The sequence below is a fragment of the Ostrea edulis genome, chromosome 10 (genome assembly GCF_947568905.1).
Source record: "Ostrea edulis chromosome 10, xbOstEdul1.1, whole genome shotgun sequence".
Lineage (NCBI taxonomy): Eukaryota > Metazoa > Mollusca > Bivalvia > Ostreida > Ostreidae > Ostrea > Ostrea edulis.
The window spans coordinates 38062640-38087876 of NC_079173.1; the positions used below are offsets into that span (position 1 = coordinate 38062640).

Here is a 25237-nt window from a genome sequence, read left to right on the forward strand (position 1 = left end):
GATTGAATTTGCCGTTTTTCACCTCACTTAACAATTTTTCAGTTATCTGGTGGCGCCCAGTTTTTATTGGTGGAAGAGAGAACCCAGATATAATGTACCTGGGAAAAGACCACCGACCTTCCGAAAGTAAACTGGGAAACTTTCTCACTTACAGGCGCGATCAGGATTCGAAACCGCGCCGATCAGAGGTGAGAGGCCGTGGGATATTGAGCGCGATGTTCTAACCACTCGTTATGAAATTGATCACTGTTCGTTATCTTCACCTTTCATTGTAGACTTAGGGTTTTCTGCTGGAGATTATCATGATAAATATTTGATGTTTAGATATTCTAAGGTATCTCTTTCCAAAAATTGTTTGTGTATTGTTTGTTTGACGTCCCATTTCAGGATTTTTTTCTCATAAAGAGACGGCACCAGCTTTAGGCAATGTGTCAGCAAGGTGTCAGTATATATGTCAGTAAATGTGTCAGTAATGTGACAACAATGTGTCAGTAAATGTGTCAGCAATGTGTCAGTAAATTTCATCGACGCAAGGCGCTCTGAGCTGTAGAAATGACAGTTCATTATCCTACCACCATCCTATCATGGCGCGGGGCCACATTTCTTGACACGGAGTTTCCGTATTTGAGGAGACAAAAACATAAGCAGTGATTGTTCCTTCGTCAAGTACTCGGTTTTAGGAAGTGAGGATCACGGGGTCTTTCCGATATGACTTTACAAATGGAGGTTCCAAGTCGTGGCAGGCGTTGGCACGTTACTACGATACTGGAGCGCCTTTAACGAAAGAACTTACGACCTACGATAAACTTTACATAGTGGAATTTTCCAGTTTATCGTAAAATGCAAATTTTTTTAAAAGAAAATTTTGAAAATTAAGCCTCAGAAAAGTTTTAATTCATTCATTTAAAAGTAATAACTGTGTAATACTATTTAAGACTTGTGATTTTGTCGTAAGTTGTTTTGTAAAACGAGCGCTAATCATAGGTATGAAGTGGTGCTTCAGCTACAGCTGGTGACGTCTCGATATGAATGAAAAATTCTCAAGTATAACAAACAACCGTATTTGAAGTCATATCCAAATTTCCTGTGAAAAAGTGAAGATAACGAACAGTGATCAATCTCACAAAACCCCATAAAGAATAAAAAATTAAGATTAGGGGAAACACAGATCTCCGAACACACCAAAGATGGGATCAAGTGTCTAGGAGTAGACATCCACTGTTGAATGGTCACAATTTCAATTTTAATACAGGGTCTTTGGTGAAGGAACAGCCAGTTTCTATTAAGCGGAATCTAGAATGGGATCCGGGCCTTCCAGTTGCGAGGTAAGTGTCTTTCCAAAGTACACGTCATTCTATTAATTAAGTTGTTATGGGTTTTCTTTTTTCCGTGTTCATATTTTGTATACAATAATCATTTTGCTTTGAGAATGAAGGTATCATCAAAATCATGGTTTTTTTTCTCACTTATATGAAATATCTGGTGAAAAAAAATCATTTCATATCAAGAGCTGCGACACACTATATCACTTTACTTCGTTGCTTGTATATTTTGATACATTGATGGCGCAGTGCTAGGGTGAGTTCAGCTATATACAAATGAGAAGATCCATGGTCTTTTCAAATTTCAGTTGTATTGCTTTGTTTCGGTACAATAAACGAGTTATTGCATGAATGTTCGTGATATATGGAGCTCTATTCACCCAATAAAGATTAGATTCCCTTCGGGTGTTGCCCCCGGCTGGGAGTGTGATTTTTCTTGGGGGTATAGATCTTCATATCCCCCTCCTATCATGCAATAAGTGTATGATGAACTATGTAAAAAATCATAATTCACTCCCCCACTACAATACAGAGGACATTCCAAACGGACAAATGTTTGTTTTTCTGAAGCAAACAGCTTTAATAGTGTCAAACGGTCACATAACAGTGCAAATTTATACTACAATGAAAGCATTTGAAATCAAATTAAGCACTCCTGCATTGCTTTGGTCTAACTTAGATTAGAATAGCGTAGCACTTCTATTCCTTTTTTGAATTTACACATCGAGATAAATTTTTTAAACATAATGTTAAATCCTGTAATGTACAATCGACTTTGATCATCATTATTCACATATTTCAACCAGGGTTCAATATTCCATGGCATGATTGTCAGAGAAAAGGAGTTCTGATATCATGAATTGTCGGAATAAGATTTACTGGAGAAACAAAAGTGTTACCTATTATTGTGATAAATGTATTCATCCACTAAAACAATCCATATATAAAGTTAAGTCTAGAGGATATTTCAATACATTAACTTCAATTTCTTCTCAATAAAGTTAATTCTAAAATCGATGACAGTGGCGTAGCTAGGTTTAAAATATTTGTAAGCGGGGGGCGGGGTTCTGGGGACATTTTTCGTGATATGTAATAAAAATTTAACGAAAATATTTGTAAGCACGTGCTTACACTGTACAGTGCTACAATGTAGCAACGCCATTGGATGATATTTTAAAAAGTTTCTTTTCTTGTTTATTCAGCAAATTTTTGGTTCAATTGTGTGTGTATATATTTATATATATATATGTGTGTGTATGTGGCGTAGCTAAATTGTAGCACTTTAAGCACGTGCTTACAAATATATATATATATATATATATAATATTATATATATATAAGTCAATTGAGTATATCCGACTAGTTTTTCAGGAATAACAAACTTCCTGAAGTTCAGAAAAATTGTTCAGTATACTCAATCGGCTTTGTGATATTTTACATATCTTATTTTATATATTTATTTCATTATACATGTACTTTCTATATTTCTGTATTATATATATTAATCATCTACAATTCATCATGGATAAGCTGCTGTCGGCCTTTCTCTATTATTTTATTGATTAGTGCTGTCGCCTCTGATTTCAAATTTTCGCCAGTCGTGATTGGTGTATCTAAAATGACGTATCGTTTGTTGTTGTCGTCATAGGAAGGCCACTGTGGTACTTTGTCGCCATTAGGATTTCTGGAAAAAAATATCATTGGCATTAACATGTAATTTCTATTCTATAATTCATAGTTTAGCGGCATTGATAAGTTATTTTGTAAAAATCTAAGTACGGGGCTCTTCTTTTAAAATTTCGGTATCTCTTCCCCTGGAATTGCCACATCGATTTTTTGCAACTCACCAACATTTTCCAACCTTATTACATTGCAAATACATGTAGTTTTTATGTTTGATGGGCACAGTGAAATAACTCCTTATATAATTACCATAATTTTCAGTTTGACTTGGTTGGTTGGTAGTAAATTGTTTTACGTCCCTCTCGAGAATATTTCCCTCATATGGAGACGTCACCATTGCCGGTGTATGGCAAAATTTAATCCTATGCTCGGCGCTTACGGCCTTTGAACAGGGAGGGTTCTTTATCGTGCCACACCTGCTGTGACACAGGGCATCGAATTTTGCAGTTTCATCCGAAGGACCGCCTCATTTAGTCGCCTACGACAAGCAAGGGGTACTGAGGACCTATTCTAACCCGGATCCCCACGGGATAGTTTGACTTGGTTGTTTGGTTTCACTTGTGATTATGATACTTTAATTTCAAGATATCTACATGGGACAAATAGTATTCTAATTACAACGTACATGTAGAAAAACTAAGCATTAGTTTATAACTGAGCTCATATCTATGACTAGAAATAGTGGTATTGCGTCTGCATGTAGTAGAGTCTTACCCAAACTTTGCAAAGTTGGTCCAGTACTTGATAACATCTACAGAGAGACTGTTTTCGTCGTCCAATTCACTTCCATTTGGAAGTAATTCTTTCAGATTGAACACGAGATATACATCATCGCCATGTCCTACCCCTTTAAACCAGGCGGGAGGATCTCCTCCGAAAGGTACAGGGCTTTTCTTGGTGATTAGATACTGAAAAGTCTTAGCTTCTTGATTATTCTTGGCGTGAATGGACAGCATTTTGTTAGATGGTACGATGAAAACGGAATCACCCGTAAATTCACAAACCTTGTTACTTTGGGCGTCAATACTCTCCTTATCGGTGTAAAAGTCACATATTTCTTGCGTTAACTCTGGGGCATTGCCAAAAGCTGTTTCAACAAAAACCGGAGCGTACATTTCACAGAGAACCGCCCTGGGGACTTTTTCGGTGATGTTGAATTCGTAATGTTCCTGCATTTGTGGAGTAATGCCCATATACACCATGCTTCCCTCCCCATCAAGTGTCCCCGACATGAAATCAATGGAACGAAAAAAGCTGTAAATGTCATCATCAAAAGACTTTGGATACCCGATATTTTCCTTTATGAGTTCACCGTCAACATTTGGTATAAATCCTCCACTCTCATAGGACGTGTTCAATGCTGCCCGAAAATCCATCATTGAAAAAGCATACGTGATGTTCTCAACTGGGATTTCTTGCAGACATTTAAGAGTTTCTGAGACATCTCCTTTATCGTTACAATTAGTTTTCTCTAACAGCAATGCAGCAGTTTTTTTCTCCATCTCCTTCTTTGAGATGATATGGATCGATGTCACACCACTTTGTGAAATTGCACGTTGAAACAGTCCCTTATTAGAAGGAATCAACGTCTGCAGACTGACAGACATTCCACCAGCTGACTCTCCGAATATAGTGACAGAATTAGGGTTCCCTCCGAAGGCTTCAATATTCTTCTGAACCCAACGAAGAGCTTCAATTTGGTCCAACAGACCAAAATTACCCGACAGTAAAGGATCATCCAAAGTGAAAAATCCTAAAAGTGCAAGCCTGTAATTGATTGTCACAACTATGACGTCACCCCCTACAACCAGTTTCTGGGGTTTATATTGACTAGCTCCACCGAACACGAATCCTCCGCCGTGAATCCATACCATTACAGAAAGATTCCGCTCCTTTGATATTTTACCAGGAACGTAAATATTCAAAAATAAACAATTTTCGTCCTTTTCCAAATTGTCAAAACCGGGTATGGGAAAATCAAACTGGGGACAGGAAGGAGAATTTACATCGGATATTCCCTGAACACCTTCCCATTCTCCTATCGGTTGGGGCTTCTGAAAACGTAGCTTTCCTATCGGGGGTTGCGCAAACGGAATTTTTACAAATCTGTACAGTTGCTTATTCTCATAGTTTTCTTCATAACCTCTGACCCAGCCTGACGGGGTGTTGACCTCCACAGCATTAATGACTTCCGTTCCTTCCACCGAGGAAAGCATTAATACTAACAGCGTGGCGATTTCTATGGAAACCATTGCGATTCTGAAGACACCTTAAAAATATGGAGGGTATTTTTAGACACAGAAAATGAAACCGAAATAAAATTGAGTAAATCATTATACTCGTAATGATCATTGTTATCTCCTAATACAAAGTAGAAAATTGAGTAAATCATTATACTCGTAATGATCATTGTTATCTCCTAATACAAAGTAGAAAATTGAGTAAATCATTATACTCGTAATGATCATTGTTATCTCCTAATAAGTTTGATATGTTGATACACGTAACAACGATTTGCGAAAGATGTAAATTTCATGATGTATTGTGATATTCACACGCTCATTTTGATTGATTGATTGATTATATGTTGTTTAACGTCCTCTCGAGAATATTTCACTCATATGGAGACGTCACCACTGCCGGCGAAGGGCTGCAAAATTTAGGACCATGCTCGGCGCTTATGGCCAATGAGCAGGGAGGGATCTCTATCGTGCCACACCTGCTGTGACACGGGGCCTCGGGTCTTTGCGGTCTCATCCGAAGGACCGCCCCATTTAGTCGCCTCTTACAACAAGCAGGGGATGCTGAGGACCTATTCTTACCCGGATCCTCTGGGGACTTGTCCATTGGAATATTTTCCCAGGAAACTTTACAGTAAACCTTTTAAGTGGCTTATAAAATACAACTACTTGTTAACTAAAGGGCATGTCTATTGGAAAGGAATAACTAGCACTGGATGAAAACGCTAGTTTCCGCAAAACTGAAACCATATGGAAACCTTGCGGAAACCTGACGTTGAGGTTTCCCATATGGTTTCCGCAGTGCGTAAACGATTATATAGTTTCCGCAAGTTTCCGTCAAGTTTCAGTCTGCGGAAACCTGAAGTTGAGGTTTCCCGTATGGTTTACGCCGTGCGTAAACGATTATATAGTTTCCGTCAAGTTTCAGTCTGCGGAAACTGTAGGCTTTGATTCCTAATGGTTTCCGCAATGCTGAAACTTAACAAAAAATCGGAGGTTTTTAAAGTAATAATTTAATATGCAATAAATAATTCAAATGCGAATTTAAATAGCACACAAAAAACTTTAAAATGTAAGTGAGAGAAGAATAGTAAGCACTTTATATACATCATATTGTTATAAGAATTTTTTCAGTTAAACAAAACAGATATGAAATGAGATACAGAAAACAAAGTATATTCCGTGTGTTGTTACGTTTGACAAGCTAGCATGCCTGTGTACTTCAGTTAATCCTTTCGTGTATTTCTTGTTAGTTCCATGTTAATTGCCTGTGTACTTCAGTTAATCCCTCCGTGTATTTCTTGTTAGTTCCATGTTAATTGCAAGGATTTTCCTCCGTCAGGGGAACAATAGAGATAAATACACAAGGTAAACTGGAAGAATAATGTCCAGCTTTGTCACCGCATAGAAACAAAGATAGAAGTTCATTGTAATTAAAAATAACTGCATATGTGGGGTTGGGGTTGAATTGAACATAAACCTTCAACTGGGACATTTATATACAGCCATGTATTTACGCAGATTTTACGTTGCATGTGCATTGCTAAGAATGTAGATTTTTTTTATTTTCATAATTTCAAAACTATGAATACTATAAATTAAGATTTCAAACACTAATACTATAGTCAGGTGGTAGAATTAGACACATATGTCTGCGTGTGAAATACGTTCGCACATGCAAGTAATTACATGAAATATGCCAATTGGAATTTTTTTTCGAATATGCTCAATTGATTGATTTAGCAATCAATATGTAATTTGCATACATGTATAATTATGAATGTATGTCAATGGGTGTTTTGATTTTATCATATGTTATAATAGTATCAAGGATATACAATGTGATTATAGGCATATGTTCTGAAAACGTATGTTGCCCTCTCTCTACATACAGTGTACATGTAGATTATGACATGTGTACATACATTATTAGTCACGCTACATTTTAGGACATTATACATGTGTAATAATATTAATATTATTTGTTTAAAAACATTTCAATTCAAAGCTTAACTGAATCTGTCAGGTTTTCTAATATATCTTTGAAAAATACAAAATAATTTAACACAATACGAATCATCGTCTCATAAAACATATGGTGTCAACGGTTTGAGTTTTATCAAGTCCATAAAATTGACCGAAGCAATCCTTCCTAGCCTTTGCGAATTTCGGACAGAAGAAAAAAATAATGGTATGCATCTTATACTTATAATATTCACATGAACATAACGAGGTTGCAGTAATAGATCATTGTTCATAGTACACAATTATGACAAAATCTAATACCTAGATGTACCACCATAAGTGGTAATTCAGCTTGCCGCTTTATTTATGTTTTATAATTTGAGATTGAATGAGCATTTCTAATACCAATAGAAAGGCAGTTGACCTGTAAGGATGTAATGCTTCCTTCATTTTATCGACATCAAATGAATATTTTACGCCCATGGAATCGACTCGTTACAATGCCGGACGACAGGCTTACGAACAAAAAATTTCATGTGGGATATGGAATAATCACACAACATAAATTGGTCAAATACAGTCAAATTCCTTTTTGAATCTCTTGATATGACAGTAGATTTCCTAAATCGTATGGTCTGTAACGTGAACACAGTGGAAGAAAAACTTCGTCTGGATTTTATGAATGGCTGGAATGAAGAGGTCCATAACGTTCCAAAACTTAGAACCTACCGACCATAAAAATATGAGTGATTTTCAAACAGAAAAATATGTAATCATGGATATTCCAAAAAGTCATCGTTCTATACTTGCCTAGTTCAGATGTGGTGTCTTACCTATAAGAATTGAAACAGGACGGTATAAGGGGGAGACGTTATCGGATAGACTGTGTACTTTATGTTCTTCAGATAGTGTAGAAGATGAATGTCACATTTTATTTCAGTGTTCCTCTTAATCAAATCTTAGAGTAATCTTTTTTACCAGTATCGGATTTAACCCCACTGTGATCAATATGTCAGATTTAGACAAAACAAAATTTCTATTATTAAATTTCCCAAGACAAACTGCAAAATTCCTGTTCTCCGCATACACCTACAGACAGTCTATCATATACCATAATAGTATAAGTCATGCGTAATACATGTACCACTGTATTTATTATTTAATGTGGGGGGGGGGGGGGGTTTCTGTTAAAAGTGACATATAGGCCCGATGGGCCGGGTGTTTAAATTCCTAAATTCCTATTATTCTGTTTAATATATTTTCAATTCTGTAATGTATAAAACACATTTCACTATAATAAATCATTTACCTACTTACTTACTTACATTCCTAGATGTATTTGTGTTCGATTACCTCGCATGCTTGTAACATTTGGGCACTAAACTGTATGCGAATATTTGTCGCATATAGTACTTGTTCACAAAATTCAGGACTAGTTAATTTTGGAATCAGCATATCTTATAATATGAATTTAATGCAGTGCAGTTTGAAACCATGCAAAGTTTCACACATTAGAAATGAATTCAACATTCTAATACAAACATGCACTGATGAACACTTCTCAATTTAAGTTCCTGAGAGTACATATTGTAACCTGAAAGTCTATTTACTGTTATTTAGAAGTTTGAATCTAAACCTACAACATTTGCAAAATCTGCATCTACTCAACAATACAATTCGGTGTGCATTATTTCGACAATAAGTTCTATGGGGATGTATTCTACACAACTCGATCAAGAACTCGGGTATTGGTAGTAAATTAAAGCAAATTTAATTAGATAATATCTTCACCATCTCTATATTATTATAACCCTAAAAAATATATATCCATGCACTTTGGAAGTGATATCATACAAATGAACATGATATAAGCATACAATGATCGGCAAACTTAGAAGCTCTCAAATGTGTACTGTTGATTTAAAAAAAAATTATTTACGAATTTTTCACTTCATACATATATCACTGTTGCATACATATGGGAAATAGGTTACATGGATATTTTCACACATATTCATTTTGAAATACGAACTCAATAACATAAGGTATACTGTCTACATTTCATATTCATCTTATTCTTTTATGTAAGCATATATATGATGTAAACTTCTTTTTCAGAGAGAGAGAGAGAGAGAGAGAGAGAGAGAGAGGTACATAAGTCATAAGTATTATTTTCTTGGTAACATATTTTGATAACTATAATACATGTACATGTAGATCTAGATATGATTTACAATGTATCTATTGATCAAACCAAAAATGCAAACAACACACAAAAAGAAAAGAAAGAAAAAAGAAACACAATAATATTTGATGAAAAAGTACCTATAGACCTACATGTATATACTGATCATGCATATGAGTTTTCACATATTCTCTGCCAGTGAATTTCATAATCATCATGTTTACAGTTTCTTAGCAGCAAGTACTTCTCAACCACAATTCTGTCCGTAACTATTTTTCTAATCGCAGATATATGTACTTGCGGACTATTTTTATATTTACAAGAAAAAATATACTGTTTTACTACAAGCAAATCAAATTTTGAATGTCTAACTGTTGATTTTTATTATACATTTGTAGAATCAATATTTTATTTTTACTGACATGCATCCCGGTGAGATATTAATTAGAGAAAAAGAAACTTAAGCAATTACTTGAATTCAGTATGTAGTTCCTGTGTTTCATCTATCATCTAAGGATTTCAACGGTTTAGTTCAGTAAAAATTGAGACTCCAGTATAGTTAAGAAACCACTTTAAAAGAAAGTAGATGGTTGAGGGGCATACGTACATGTACATGTGTTTACAAATATCCTTGACAATTGCGAGGCGAAATTAATGTGTTGCTAAGAAAAAAGCAGTTCATTCTTCAAAACATTTCCATGTATTTGGTTATCTCACATGCAGAATGCCCAGTCTTGTATATACCCTTGCTTTATAGCTCATATTGTGAGAACAGAGAAAAGTCGGGCAGAAGAGGGGCACCTTATAATACCCCATAAAGATGCTGAAGAAAGTTTGTGTGACTGTATGCTACACCGGTATTGAGTTTATTTCATGATTTTTAGACCTCTAATAAACGTAAACTTTTCATTATAACCCAACATAAAGCACACTACAGATTATTTACATTTAAAATTGTAAACAAAGGCGGCCATTTTGAACTTAGGGTCGCAGGGACGCTATTTAAAGAAATCCTATTATATAGAAAAACGATGCAGAAATTTAACACATGCATGATTTTTTAAATTCAGACGTTTGTGAAACAATTTACACACAAAATAAATTATATATCTATAAAAGTATGTTTTCCCATAAATCCTCTCCTGATCGCTGATTGGTTGTAATTTTCGGCGGGCAAAATTGATTGTTGTTTGTGAGAGAAAACCTAGCGTGACTCAAATGGAACCATGTCATGTTTTGATTGAATGGAAGATCCAAAGATTTTTCTGAGAATAGGAGACGTCTACTGTTGTTGGGCATCATTCAGGTATGTCTTTCAGAGGGTATTGAGTAAAATTTTCTGGAACTTTTTAAAACAATCTTCCATTATGCATCCTCACTGAATATTTTAGTATGAGGCCGTCCATAGCCAATACTGGCAATTCCCGTCTCATTTAAACGATCTTTGACGGGATAGATCATGTTATCTCTGACTATACAAATTTTCCTTTTCTCATAAAAGAGCAATGATATTTAATATTCATTTCATAATCACAACAGAACACATAAAAACATGCTTGATATTCACCTTTTAGAATTTTGAATACAAAAAAAAAAATAAAAATTAAAAAATATCCTGTCCCGATTCGGAAACAGGACGTTATCTAACCTATTCTTTCACTCTATATATCATTGTAGGTATTTCCGGTGTTGACTTGAAACGTTTTCATTCACGATGTTGCGGATTCATCATTGCATTTGCATGGGGTAGTGCATATGTTGTGTGTGGCCTTCTAAACGATAAATCTATGGATTAAAGGATGAACAGGTCGATGCAGGAATATTCATTCTAATGATAAGGAAATACCAAATGCAAGGACAACCTCCAAGCATGCAGTATGCTTTATACAAACAATGATGGGATGTTCCAGTAAGTGGTGAAAGGTTTTACATATATCGTTTGATTTTGTGTTGTGATTACAAGGTCCTTATATAGATCTAGTTTATGTGAAATTTGAAATGGTTTTGCATTGTAGTCTTTGAGAAATTAAGGGGTTGGGGGGGGGGGGGGGGTTATTACGTATAATACTGTATACAGTGATGTATGTAGGGACCAAATGATATTACGACTATTGCATATTAGCCATACAAATATCTACAAACTATTTCCAGTTAACCATCCGAATTTTTTAGTCCTAGAAATAGTTTCTATTCTCAATTATGGTGCAGCATCAAATTAAAGATGAGAAGTAAATCATGTGTCAATCCCTCAGCATTAGAAGTGAAAGGCACAGGTGTTTTAGGCATGATATTAAAACCAAAGGCCCCATATCACGGTAGGTATTGGCACGATAAAGAACCCTCACTGCTACACAACTAAGTTAAGGCTAATCCCTCCAAAAGTCTCAGTGCTGTACATAAATCTACCTTCAAGTTGAGCAATGCACTTCACACCATACAATGTCACAATGAAAAAGTAAGGCACAACGCACAGGGCTATATATTCATATCATTGTGAAAATGTTGCAATATTTTAGCTGTATTGACCAAGGCTATCAAGTTCTAAGCTGTATACAAATTTGTTTAAAATTTTCTGTCATATGATATATTTTTCTCTTTGGTATTGTAGCAATTTCAAATTTTCAGTATAGAACATGTGCAAAGATATTATTCATATGATTGATTGATTGATTGATGTTTTCCGCCACACTCAACAATTTTTCAGTTATATGGTGGCGCCCAGTTTTTATTGGTGGAAGAGAGAACCCAGATACAATGTACCTGGGAAGAGACCATCAACCTTCCGAAAGTAAACTGGGAAACTTTCTCACTTAACGGCATGAGCGGGATTGGAACCCTCGCCAACAGAGGTGAGAGGCCGCGTGATTTTGAGCTCGATGCTCTAACCACTCGGCCACGGAAGCCCCTTATTATTCATATGATATTGTGACGTTGAAATCACCCGTAATCTATACATATAGTTTGTATTAATCCGAAATATTTGACGTTTTCCTGGCTTTTGATATTTACTGTGCCAGGAAAATGTCCGAACCGTGCCGGTTCCATTACGTAAACTGGAATCGTTTTATTGATTAATTATGAGTTTAACATTGAATTCGACTCCAAAGTATTTAAAATCGGCCCGAGAATGCCGCCTCCAAAAGGAGGCGGTGAATTTTCAGTTTACGTAATGGAGCCGGTTCTGACGTTTTCCTGGCACGGTAAATATCAGGGGTTTTAATTTTTTTTTTCCTCGATTACTTTTTACTAAAACAACATTTTTTAACTAAAGAAAGTAAATTTAAAAGTTTTCAATTTCAAAATGTACATATCCTCCATTTTCATCCTCATCAAATTTCTCTGGTGTAGCATTCCTTCATAATTGACACCCATCTGTTGACAAAAATAACTTGTCATCAATGTCTTTTCTCATAAAAATATAATCCACCACCCAACCTACATTTTTTGGTGACCCTGGATATTAATTAATCTACTCACTTGCTATTGTCTAACTATACTGATGAATTTAGGTACTCGAATGCATTGAGTTAGACCACTAGAAAGGTAGTAGTTCTGAAATCTAAACATAAACTGGTGTATATAGTCATAATGATCTTGGTGGCCTCTAGTCAAATAATGTGTCCTGTATTATATAATTTTCTTTGAAATTGTCAGATGTCTGCTAGTTTTTTATGTAATCATGTGCATATAGATAAACACATATATGCATTTATAAACAATGTCACATGTACACAAAATAAATCTAATTAAAATTACTGTACCAAAAACACTACCAGCAATAAAATTTGCAATTTTAGAATCCTGAAGTTATCTTGTACATGTAAATGCATGCAGTGGTGGATTCAGGATTTGTTAAAGGCGGGATAGGGCTCCAGGGTTTTGAGGCTTTTTAGGTAACTTGTAAGGTTTATTCTAGTTATAAATACATGTACAACATAATAGAATTATTATATGATAATAAGTAATGGATTTGCTTATCTTCATGTGCTTGTGTGTATATATATAGATGTTATGTCAAATCCTATACCACTATTTCTTTTATTAGCTCACCTGAACTGAAAGCTCAAGTGAGCTTTTCTGATCGACTGTTGTCCTTCATCTGTCCATCTGTAAACTCTTTACATTTTTACATCCTTGGGTGAAGGGCTTTCCAGTTTGTTCAAATGAAGGGTCATGTCCTTTTCGAAGGGGAAATAATCACAAAAATGCAAAAAATAGGGTGGGTCATTTAAAAATCTTCTTCTCAAGAACCAGGCCCAGTGGGGGTGGGGGGGGGGGGGGGGGGTAAGATGAGGCGACATTAGGGGATTGAAATTTTACATACAAATATATAGGGAAAATCTTCTTAATAATTACTGGGCCAGGAAAGTGGGAATTTACATCAAAGCTGTCTGGCATAGTGCAGATTCAAGTTTGTAAAAATCATTGTCCCCGGGGGTAAGATGGAGCCACAGTAGGGGATCAAAATCTTGCATACAAATATATAGGGAAAATCATTAAAAATCACTTGCCAGGGAAGTTTACATTTACACGAAAGCTTCATGACATAGTGCAGATTCAATTTTGTAAAAATCAGGGCCCCTGGGAGTAGGTTGGGGCCACAATAGCGATCAAAGTTTTACATGCGAATAGGAAAAATCTTAAAATATGAGCCAAGGTGACTCAGGTGAGCTATGTGGCCCAATGGCCTCTTATCTATTTTTGGTCTCAATGTGTGTGCGTTTTTAAATCAGCCACTGGCAAAGTGAAGACAAAATTGAGCAAAGTAACGATGTGTCTACTCAGTCTTGATATACCATATGTTACATAGGATTAATTTTTGTTTACTGTTTTTTTTAGAACTAGATGAGCAGAAGATGCATTCCATGACTGACTCCCCATGTGATATGAAAGAGAGCCCATGAGAATGGAACCAACTTTCAGTGTTACAATGGATGAACACTCCTCCTGTCACAAGTCCATCTTGATTCAGTAAAGTGGTAGTCTATTTATCTAGGAAGCAACAAGACGGATCTGGACAAGGACCATAGTGTCTCAAGTTTTGGTGTCAGAAGACCATTTTGATTAAACATGTTAAAAGCACCACAGAAGTAAGAAGCTAGGATACCAGTTTTATGTGAGCATAACATTTAAGGATTCATTACTGAACAGTTGAAGGATAGTCACTATGACAAGAAAATGGAACAATTGTAATGAGCATTGGGGTCCATGTAATTAGAGCTTTCCATTTTTCTGTTGAAAGTCATATTGATATTGTTCTGTTTATTATTTTTTCTTACCATCAAAATGCTATCACTCTTTAAGACATATTGAAACACTTTTTAGCTCACCTGAACCGAAGGTTCAAGTGAGCTTTTCTGATCACATTTTGTCCGTCGTCCATCTGTAAACTTTTCACATTTTCGACTTCTTCTCCAGAAGCACTGGGCCAATTTCAACCAAACTTGGCCAAAAGCATCCTTGGGTGAAGGGCTTTCCACTTTGTTCAAATGAAGGGCCATGTCCCTTTCAAATGGGAGATAATAAAAAAAATGCAAAAATAGGGTGGGGTCATTTAAAAATCTTCTTCTCAAGAACCACTGGGCCAGAAGAGCTGAAATTTACCTGAAAGCTTCCTGACATATCACAGATTCAAGTTTGTTCAAATCATGGCCCCCGGGGATAGGATGGGGCCACAAGGGGGGATCAAAGTTTTACATACAAATATTTAGGAAAAATCTTTAAAAATCTTCTTCTCAAGAACCACTGAGCCAGAAAAGCTGATTTTTACAAGAAAACTTTCTGACATGGTGCAGATTCAAGTTTGTTCAAATCATGGCCCCCAGGGGTAAGATGGGACCACAAGTCGGGAAGGGTCAAAGTTTTACATACAAATATAGGAAAAATCTTTAAAAATCTTCTCAAGAACCATTGGGCCAAAGAAGTTTACATTTACATGAAGGCTTTCTGACGTAGTGTAGATTCAAGTTTGCAAAAATCGTAGCCTCCAGGGGTAGTTGGGGCCATAATAGGGACTAAGGTTTTACATGCAAATATATATGGAAAGTCTTCAAATATGGGCCAAGGTGACTCAGGTGAGCGATGTGGCTCATGGGCCTCTTGTTAGTTCATAATGCAATGCTTTTTGAGAAATAATCAGATATCAACCTACATACTTGAATTTTGCATCTGATCCTTGTTTTTATTACTTTTCTCTAACTTTAAATTCTATGAACATCAAACATTTGCTAAACACTGACTTGCTTTAAAAAAAATTGTTATTGCTATTCTTAGTTACTAAATCGAAAGATACAGAGACACGAAACATTTACTCACGAATTCACTTAAAAAAAAATCCAGTGAGAGATCAATCGAAGGGATCTGAAGACCCTTAAACCTGGTTATTGTCCTTGAATGTCTGCAGTTTTTTTGTTTGAGCGCTAGCTCTTCTCAAATACAGTAGATGTTTTGTGACCTTGAATTCTTGTCAACTCCAGTTACCATCCCTTTAATTTTATGTTTTGACTTGAATATCTTTGATATTATTACACGTACTCAGTTTAGGTTTTCTTACTTCTGGTTCTTACTCTTTTGACCTTGAATTTAGGGTCAAAGGTCAAGGCCATACATATATTTTCTAATGTTTGCATTTTTCAAACAAATTGAGCATTTTTAAGTCAAAGTCACCTCTCTTTTACAAAGCACTATGATACGATCTCTTAGAGGTTGTGTTTAGTCCCCTACCGACAAAATGGAAGGGGACTTTAGGTTTGAACTCCGTCCGTCTGTCTGTCAGATCAGTTTTAAGCACTTTTTGCTCTGTTCTTACAGATATACATTTGATATTTAGTACATTGCTTTGCCATAACAAGTTACAAATCTAGTTTGAATTTTATCTCAGTCCGTTGTACATCAAACTTGGTGCTCAAGTACATTGTAAGGAGTAAGTAACCTCCATTGATTTTGATGTAGCATGGTCAAAGATCAAGTGTCAAACTGGACACAGGAATACACTGTCTGCTCATTATCTTGAGAATCGTTTGTTTGACAGACATCAAACTTAGTACACCGGTACATCCTAAAATGAAGATGACCCTTAGTGATTTTGAGATGACATGGTCAAAGGTCAAACTGGACATAGGAAGATACTGACCACTCAATATCTTGAGAACTCTTTGCTTGACAGACATCAAACTTGGTACATTGGTACATCTTAAGAAGTAGATGACCCTTAGTGATCTTGAGGTCACATGGTCAAAGGTCAAACTGGACATAGGAAGATACTGACCACTCAATATCTTGAGAACTTTTTGCTTGACAGACATCAAACTTGGTACACTGGTACATCTTAAGAAGTAGATGACCTGTAGTGATTTCGAAATCACATGGTCAAAGGTCAAACTGGAAATAGGAAGATACTGACCACTCAATATCTTGAGAACCCTTTGCTTGACAGACATCAAACTTGCTACACTGGTACATCTTAAGATAAATGACCCTTAGTGATTTTGAGGTCACATGGTCAAAGGTCAAACTGGACATAGGGAGGTACTGTCCACTCAATATCTCGAGAACCCTTTGCTTGACAGACATCAAACTTGATACACTGGTACATCTTAAGAAGAAGATGACTCCAAAGGATTTTGAGGTCACATGGTCATAGGTCAAACTGGACATAGAAAATACTGACCACTCAATATCTTGAGAACCCTTTGCTTGACATACATCAAACTTGGCACACTGGTACAGCATAAGAAGAAGATGACCCCTAATGATTTTAAGGTCAAAGGTCAAGGGTTAAACTGGACATAGTAATATATTGTCTCCTATACTTTAAGAATTATTTGATTGATTGACACTAAACTTGGTACACTGGCAAAGCATAAGGAGTAGATGACCCATATTGATTTTTAGGTCACATGGTCAATCCACTCCTGACATAGGAAGATATTGTCTTCTCAATATTTTGAATTGGTGATACTACTATAAAATTAGATGATGCATGTGTATAACCCTTTTCAATTTTTCACCATGGGGGCATATATGTTTTACAAACATCTTTTGTTTGGATTTGAATTAATAGTTTTTAAATTTTTGGATTCTGTACTCATTGATGTTTGGGGAACATCTGTAAAGATCCCAATTGAGAATTATATAACAATTTATTTTCATAGAAATTAGGTTTTTGTAAAGGACAGTCAGATATAATATGAAATTTACTGTATAAAAAGAAGTGTTAGTACACATGATGTGTTAAACAAGATACTGAGTGCTAGAATGACATTTCTTTGGATTCTATGTAGAAGTATCCTATATACGAATATTGCTAGTATAGGTTCACCATCAGTATCGTTATAATTCATTGCACATCTTTTTACAGAAACTAAAGAGTCGAAAGGCCCAGCTGGAGAGAAATTCCCATTTCTCGACTAAGGACCAAAAAAAAAAAAAGATTAAAAAGGTGCTGACTAAGGAGGCAACGTCTCCAGAAGTAACGGATGATGAGGAAGCCACCCAGAGGAAGGTCTTACCATTTATATGGGAGTCATCCCTGCTGCGTAATGTTAAGTGCAACCTGGACAGATAGTATGCTGAATCTTTGCAACTTCAATCAAAGAGACAAAAAGCCAAGGCCATTAGAAGTAGAATGGAAATGACTATGACCCCACCACCTAGGAGCATTCAAGAGTGGGCCGTTTCCTCTACTTATAAATGATGCTATTACTGTTAATAGTTATATTTAATTTCCTCATTTCTAGCTCAACTGAGCCAAAGGCTCATGGTCACAATTAATACTTTTATACCATTATAACCAGTTTTTATTAAATTTTAATAATGCTGTTGAAGGAGAATTGCAATTTTTCGGATGTTTATAATTGACACTGTTTAAGTATGTCTAGCATCTTAAAAAGTGTGATGACCTATATATTTCATTTGATAATTTATTAATTTTAACTTTAATAAATTGAAATAAATGCATTTTTGATACTTTTATCAGAGAATATTGCAAGTATGGAGTTACCTTGATATATTTATACAGATTTGTTCTGCTTTAGTACAGGTGTATCAGTATTATTACATCAAGTTCATTTGTGTGAATATTATAATATTTAAGAATGAATAAAACTGTCAAATTGTGGCTTGTATTCTCTGTACAGTAGAAGGTCTTTGAGCATCAAGTTGGAAACTTGATATCAAATGCATGTATGCAGAAACCATTTGCATATCAGTAGCTTATGCATGCGGAAACTTGACGTAAACTTTGTGGAAACTTGACGTAAACCATATATAAACCAATATAGTTTATGTATGCGTAAACGTATGATAAACCATATATGCATGTTGATGGTTTACGCCTGCGGAAACTGATGATAAACCATATGTATGTCAATGGTTTATGGCTGCGGAAACTTGAGGTTTCAGCAAGTTTCCGTTACGGAAACCATATGGATTCGTGGACACCCTAAGTTTCCGGAGTGCGGAATCTTGCTGAAACTTGAAGTTTCCAAGCGAAAAATTGGCAGAAACCTTATGTATACTTAAGTTTCCGCAGTGTTTCAGCCTTGCGGAAACTGCATTTTTCATCATGTGTAGTGTAGTATATATGGGGCAGAGTACGTATTAAATATTTTGATCTCAGTTTTCAATGTAATTCTAAAATAACAAGAAGAAACACAGCCTATACGTTATTAAATGCAAACATGCCTTTAGAACATCCCCATAAATTTTGGTGTATTTAACAGAAATGAATTTAGAAAGATTAATATTGTAATACGATATGAAATGGGCAAGATGGGAAAGTTCGGTCTGCAGACCAACAAAGAAAGGCCCTGAGTTTTCGTGAACGACCAAATTAGCGTTCAGAACAAAAGGAATAGCATTACCAAAAAGTGTGTAGACAGCGACCCATATAAACATTATTTACTCTCAATTACTGATTTGATACTCGCTTTCCTCGTTATATTTCGGTATTTACATCGCTATATGTATGCACTGGTGGTTAAAACATATATAATTCGGGAAATTTGTCAACATCAGTTTAAATGTTGAATAAATTAGGCCCCTAAAAATTGAGTTTAAAAATATCTAACATTACTACGTCCCCAATCAGTTGATTGAAGAAGGGTGCGTGTGACGTCACTGTACCATGTGACTACCTAACGAGACTTTTTGAAAACGGGCTAGATTATCCCTTATTAATGTGGATCTATTTCGGCAAACTAATTATTAGAATTAATTACTATAAGCGTTTATAAGAAAGATAAAATGCATATAATTCTGTATATATACTTTGAAAACATGCGATGTGTCCTTTGAATTACAATAGAAAATAAAAATGGCGCGGGTAGGCCTAAGAATACTGAAAACAAATCGGAAAACTGTTAAGTTTACTACACTAGTATACATCATGCTGAATAGATTGCTATATACATATTATAGGCCTGATAATTATTTATAAACATGCAACAATGACAACTCCTTTAATATAGTACAATGCAGGATTTATGTTTTTGTTTTTGCTCATCAGAAACATTTTTGCTTTTTCGATTTGCTTCTGACGCTTCTGTAGCCTACAACTTATTCATTTCTGTTGAGCGGAAGCACAAAAGGACAAATGCGTGTTTAACCTTTTAGATCTAGGGTTGAATTAATCCATTAATTGTTGGTTTCCGAAAACGAGCATTTAATACTTACTATTAGGTAATTACAGTACTCTCGCATTCATCAGGATTCACAGCAAATGCTTGTTCAAAGTGTAATGTTCCGAGTAAATTCTAGACTAATTGATCATGGGTTTGACGAGAAGCGGTATCAACTTAATTCGTTACCATTAGTGTCGATACTCGGTCGTTGTAATACAAAATCTTGGAATATGATATAGAATTGTTGCAATGATTCACTTCTTTCACCATATAAATAAACTACACTATGTTTATTATTTTTGAAATATTATATCAGGTAAAAACAATTAGAAAATAAACAATCTTACTGCGGTACATGTATATTTAGGACATGCAAATATTTTTCCCCTCTTATGTTGGAAAATATTATGTTGTTCGAACGAGAAATTATGTCGTTCGAACGAGATATGATCTCGTTCACACGACTTATCATCTCGTTCGCACGACATAATATCTCGTTTGCACGACTTATTTTTTTTTTTACTTTGCACTTACTATTATTATACTTAGACCAAATTAGACCAAAGTCTATGGTATTCAGAAGTTCTTCAGTATTTTTAATATGGATGAGGGAAAAGTTGGAAAATTAAACCATATGCCTTTAATAGTACTCTTTGTCTAAATGGAATTAACTTGTTATGGACTATTGCAAAATAAAAGAAACGAAATACATATGCACGTTTAATTTGTTAAAGGTTTTTTAAAAATAAATATTCATCAAATGTTTATTGTTTTCAAACCTCCTTGATTCATCCCAAATACAGACTAAATCACATACGGGACATACATAGATATAATAAATGACTAAGAATTTTGTACAGTCATATCATTTGTCAGCAATTACACTTAATTCCTACCCAAAAAAAATCCTTAACTGGCACTTAAAGAAGTTAGTTCCTGAGCTATTGAGTACAACTGTGCAGGATACTGCAACTATTTACTGGTTCAGTACTGATCCCAATGGTGCGAACATAGTACACATCTATTGCTGAACCCTATCCAGTTGAAAAATCTTGTGTCAATGCAAATTTTGAAAGGGTTTGGCAGGGACTATATTTTGTGACTGAAGGATTCATTAATCAAAAAGTTATTACAGTTTATGTCTCATCCAATGTATCGTCTATTTTTATACCTATACGTGTATTTCAGTTTTATAATTTATCATACAGGCAGTTGAGACTTGGAAGTAGTTCAAATGTTGTAATTTATTAACTTGGTTGATATATTTTTCCAAACAGAACACTGATTCTTAAATAGGTTTTAATAAATTCACTCAAACTTTTGTATAAAAACCCAATATTTTCGCCTATAAGTCAAAAATTTAATCTTCAACCCCCACTTTTTAAAGTTCCATTCTAAATTGTAAGACCAGACCTTGAAAATTATGTAAAATTTAATAAATTGACATTACTCCTAATATGTCCTTTTAAACGCTCAATTTTGATACTATGACGTTTTTCGTGTATCAAGTGCAAAAAGATAATTATTTATTACCATTACTAGTGTTAAATTTTTTAATCTGTAGTGTTAGAGGACATGACTGTATCTATTTTAGGTAATGATTAATTTATGTTGCTTATGTTGTGTTGACACCAAGAGAAAGAATAAATCTTAAGTGCAAAAAGGTCATATTTAGAACACTGTAGCTCAATAACAAGCATTGCGATCCCAGTTATTCTTTTTAATTTCCCAATTCCCCTTCAATGTAGAATTTTTTTTTAAAGAAGGGGAACGCAAGGTGAAGTTGATTTTACAGCTATCAGAAATTTCTTGACAAGCAAAAGCAAACAAATACAACAAAACCCCCAAAACTCAAAATCCTAAATCGTGGGAAAGGAAAGGGGGAGGGAAGAGGTTGGTCCCGAAATTCAATTCATTGGTTCCTTAAATTTTATAATTCCAATTCAATACTACTATATTAAAAAAAGGGGGCCACCTATAGATCAAACTTTGCTTGTTAAACTAACCAACCTCGGATCCTCTCAATGTAAAACCTATATGGTACCAATTTTGATGCACCAGATGCACATTTCGACAAATAATGTCTCTTCAGTGATGCTCAACCGAATTGTTTGAAATCCGAAATGACAATGAAGCTTTAGAGCTATTATAGGGAAAAACAGTGTGCCAAAAAAGTGGAGTCAAATTCGTCTAAGGATAAAAGCTATGTGTGAGGGAGATAATCCTTAATTTTGAAATGAATTTCTAAATTTTATAACAGCAATTAAATATACATCCGTATATACATTTCATTTGGCCCGAAGATTTACATCATTATTATTAAAAGTACATTGTATTAAAAATTTATATCTCCATTATTGTCCAAAATCAAAGGAATTAAGTGTGCTGGAATAAAAGGTTCCATCAATCTTATGAGGTTTTCTTTACTACTTTGGTTACACTTACATACTGATACTGAACATGGATGATAATGACAAACTAACAATTAATCTTAATGGCGAGGGCATCATTTCAGTTTCTCCATCGTCAACTTCTTGTATTTATGTACATATGTAGCAATATTTCATTATCACCTGCATATGGTGTTTATGTCTCTCAACTGATCCAATAAGCAAGAGCTTGTTCTGCGTATGATCCATTTAAAAATCGATGCATACTACTGACAAACATGTCAATGGGTTTGAACAGTCTCGTTTAAAGTCAGCATTTCACAAACTCTATGGTCGTTATAATGATCTAGTTTGTGTCAAATGCTGTCTGACGTGTTTCATACCCATTGTAGGTCGTATTTACATACTGATTTCGACTACGGATAACTCCGTTTACTTGATCAAGATATAGGGCTTACGGTGGATGTGACCGTTTGACAGGGGATGCTTGCTCCTCCTACGCACCTGATCCCACCTCTGGTATATCTAGGAATCCGTGTTTGCCCAACTCTTAATTCTGTATTCCTTATAGAAGTTATGAGATTAATAACTCTTTGTTATCTGCACAGAGACTGTTGAAACCCCTGTTGCATCGATCAACTTTTGTGTCAATAGCTTACCTCGAATTGAAAATTGATCATGCAGTATCGAATAAGTTGAGAAACATAAACGCCATATGCAGGTGTTAATGGAATACTGCTACAATGTACATAGATATGCTGAGTTGACGATGCTTTCATAGTATTTCTTTCACATGGTGTTAACTATTTAACAATTTTGGGTTGCGGAAAGAAATGCACTTTGACTGAAGGAGTGACAAATAATTTTCATAGTTTTTTTTTACTACATTATACTCGTTGATTAATCTTTAATTTGACTGATAAAATTTGGCTCTTATCAAAATGATCTTTGCATGTCCAAGTGTACTCCTTGAAACACCGTGGCTAAGATAATTTTCCCACAGGTCAAATGGAATTTATTCTCTTACTGTTGATTGATACCTTTGCATTTTTGTAGTACAATATTGCAGATGTATGTCCTTATTGTTAGAAACGAAATCATTATCACTTTAACGGTTGTATAGCTGTGTTTTATGAAAAAAGTTTTTTTTTCATGTAATAATTTTTGTTATAAGATTACTGCATTACTCTTACGTTTGTATGAATTACCTCCCTTGCAACATAGGTTTTTCATACTTTGTCATTTTTATTTAAAATTGTAATGACCTGATTTTAAGCTGCAGTTCACATTTTTCTACCGATGAGCAAATTGAGTTCCTTGATCAACAAGAGTTAGGACATTATGACCATATCATATTGATTAAAGGTCGTGAGTCGTACTGTGTAGCATAGTTGCTGTAAACCTGTAGCAAGCTTCATTATATGGGCATATGGATGGTTGTATCAAGCTTACTGCAAACCTCATTTACATAATAAAATATTTGCTGGAAATCTACAGCATATTTTCGGCATGCATACAGAACTGCACATTCTTTACTCAATACAATATCTGACTTGGGATAGTGTTTGCAGCATTAATTATCCAGAGCAAGGCTATTTGTGGTAATTAAGGGATAGTGTTTTTTAAAGAAAAAACCAAGTGCTAAATCTACCCCACCCCGTCCCACTCTCGGGGATTTCATCCAAATAACATGACACTCCAGTGGTGAAAATTGAAAGGTCAATCTAGTTTTGTAGCGCACATTGTTGTATGGTACAATAAGCAAACAGTAAAAGTCTCGAAAACATAAGTAATGAAGACACCTTACCTATCGTAATGACAGAGATCTGTATGATGGCGTGTGGAAAGTGACATTCAAGAAAAAACAACTTGTTTTTATATTTACATAGAAAAATCGATAGTACACGGGTGATAAATTTGGGGATCTCCCACAAGAGATTATAGGTGTTGTCCTAAATTGTAACCCCATTATTCACACATGACCGACATCGTGAAATGCACATTCAGCTGATATTAGGAAAAACCAAATTCATGTAAATAGCTGTAAAATGAATTCAAATTTTATGTGTGTGTTTGTATACGTTATGTGTATGTGTATGTGTGTGTTTGTATGTGTATGTGTGTGTTTGTGTGTGTGTATATACATTATATGTATGTGTCTGTGTTTGTATACGTTGTGTATGTGTGTATGTGTGTGTGTGTGTATATACGTTATGTGTGTGTGTATGTGTTTGTATATGTTATGTATGTGTGTGTGTGTTTGTGTATGTGTTTGTATACGTTGTGTCTGTGTGTATGTGTTTGTATATGTTATGTATGTGTGTGTGTGTGTGTGTGTATATACGTTATGTGTGTGTGTATGTGTTTGTATACGTTGTGTGTGTGTGTGTGTGTGTATACGTTATGTGTGTGTGTATGTGTTTGTATATGTTATGTCTGTGTGTGTGTGTGTGTGTGTGTGTTTCTTAGTTCCATTTTTTCATTGAAGACGCAGGTGTATGTGATGTCAAAAGACAGTTTTTTATTTATTATGAAAAAATGGTAATGTTAAGTGTTGAAATTTACGCTTTGATGCTTTTGATTTTGGAAAAGTTTTATGATTTAAAATTTCACTTAACACTTTTTGTTGAATTTTGGAGAATTTACATTTGATTTACACCAGTTCAGTTGTCGAATACGCTGTGTATTAAACCTCTGTAGATTCTCCTTCACATCAGTGAGCATTTCTGTGAGGAGAAAACCTTGGGGTTTGTTAGAACATTTACTGGATCCTGCAATATATCTGTGTCTATGCGATTTAGGACGCTTTGAAATCCAGTATAAGTATGGT

General features: G+C 35.1%; 1 protein-coding gene and 1 long non-coding RNA gene across 7 annotated transcripts; one reads left to right on the forward strand and one right to left on the reverse strand.

Moving 5' to 3' along the window:
• Positions 1-1877: 1877 nt before the first annotated feature.
• LOC130046302 (acetylcholinesterase-like) lies at positions 1878-24358 on the reverse strand. Of its 2 annotated transcripts, none has more exons than XM_048899061.2 (3): positions 24215-24358; positions 3720-5274; positions 1878-3006 (listed from the first exon to the last, which is right to left on the reverse strand). In XM_048899061.2, the coding sequence occupies exons 2-3, from the start codon at positions 5255-5257 to the stop codon at positions 2832-2834; spliced, it is 1713 nt and encodes a 570-aa protein (XP_048755018.2). In that variant the 5' UTR covers positions 5258-5274; positions 24215-24358; the 3' UTR covers positions 1878-2831. The 2 variants fall into 2 exon arrangements, with proteins under 2 accessions (XP_048755018.2, XP_048755017.2); XM_048899060.2 differs by lacking the exon at positions 24215-24358 and adding an exon at positions 20070-20205.
• LOC125653686 (uncharacterized) lies at positions 10202-18513 on the forward strand. Of its 5 annotated transcripts, none has more exons than XR_008799026.1 (6): positions 10202-11304; positions 11568-11710; positions 12100-12244; positions 13193-13288; positions 14235-14511; positions 17755-18513. It is a non-coding gene; the product is annotated as an uncharacterized LOC125653686 (long non-coding RNA). The 5 variants fall into 5 exon arrangements; XR_008799025.1 differs by lacking the exon at positions 11568-11710 and having other exon boundaries at positions 10202-10701; positions 11073-11304; XR_008799024.1 differs by having other exon boundaries at positions 11568-12244.
• Positions 24359-25237: the final 879 nt, after the last annotated feature.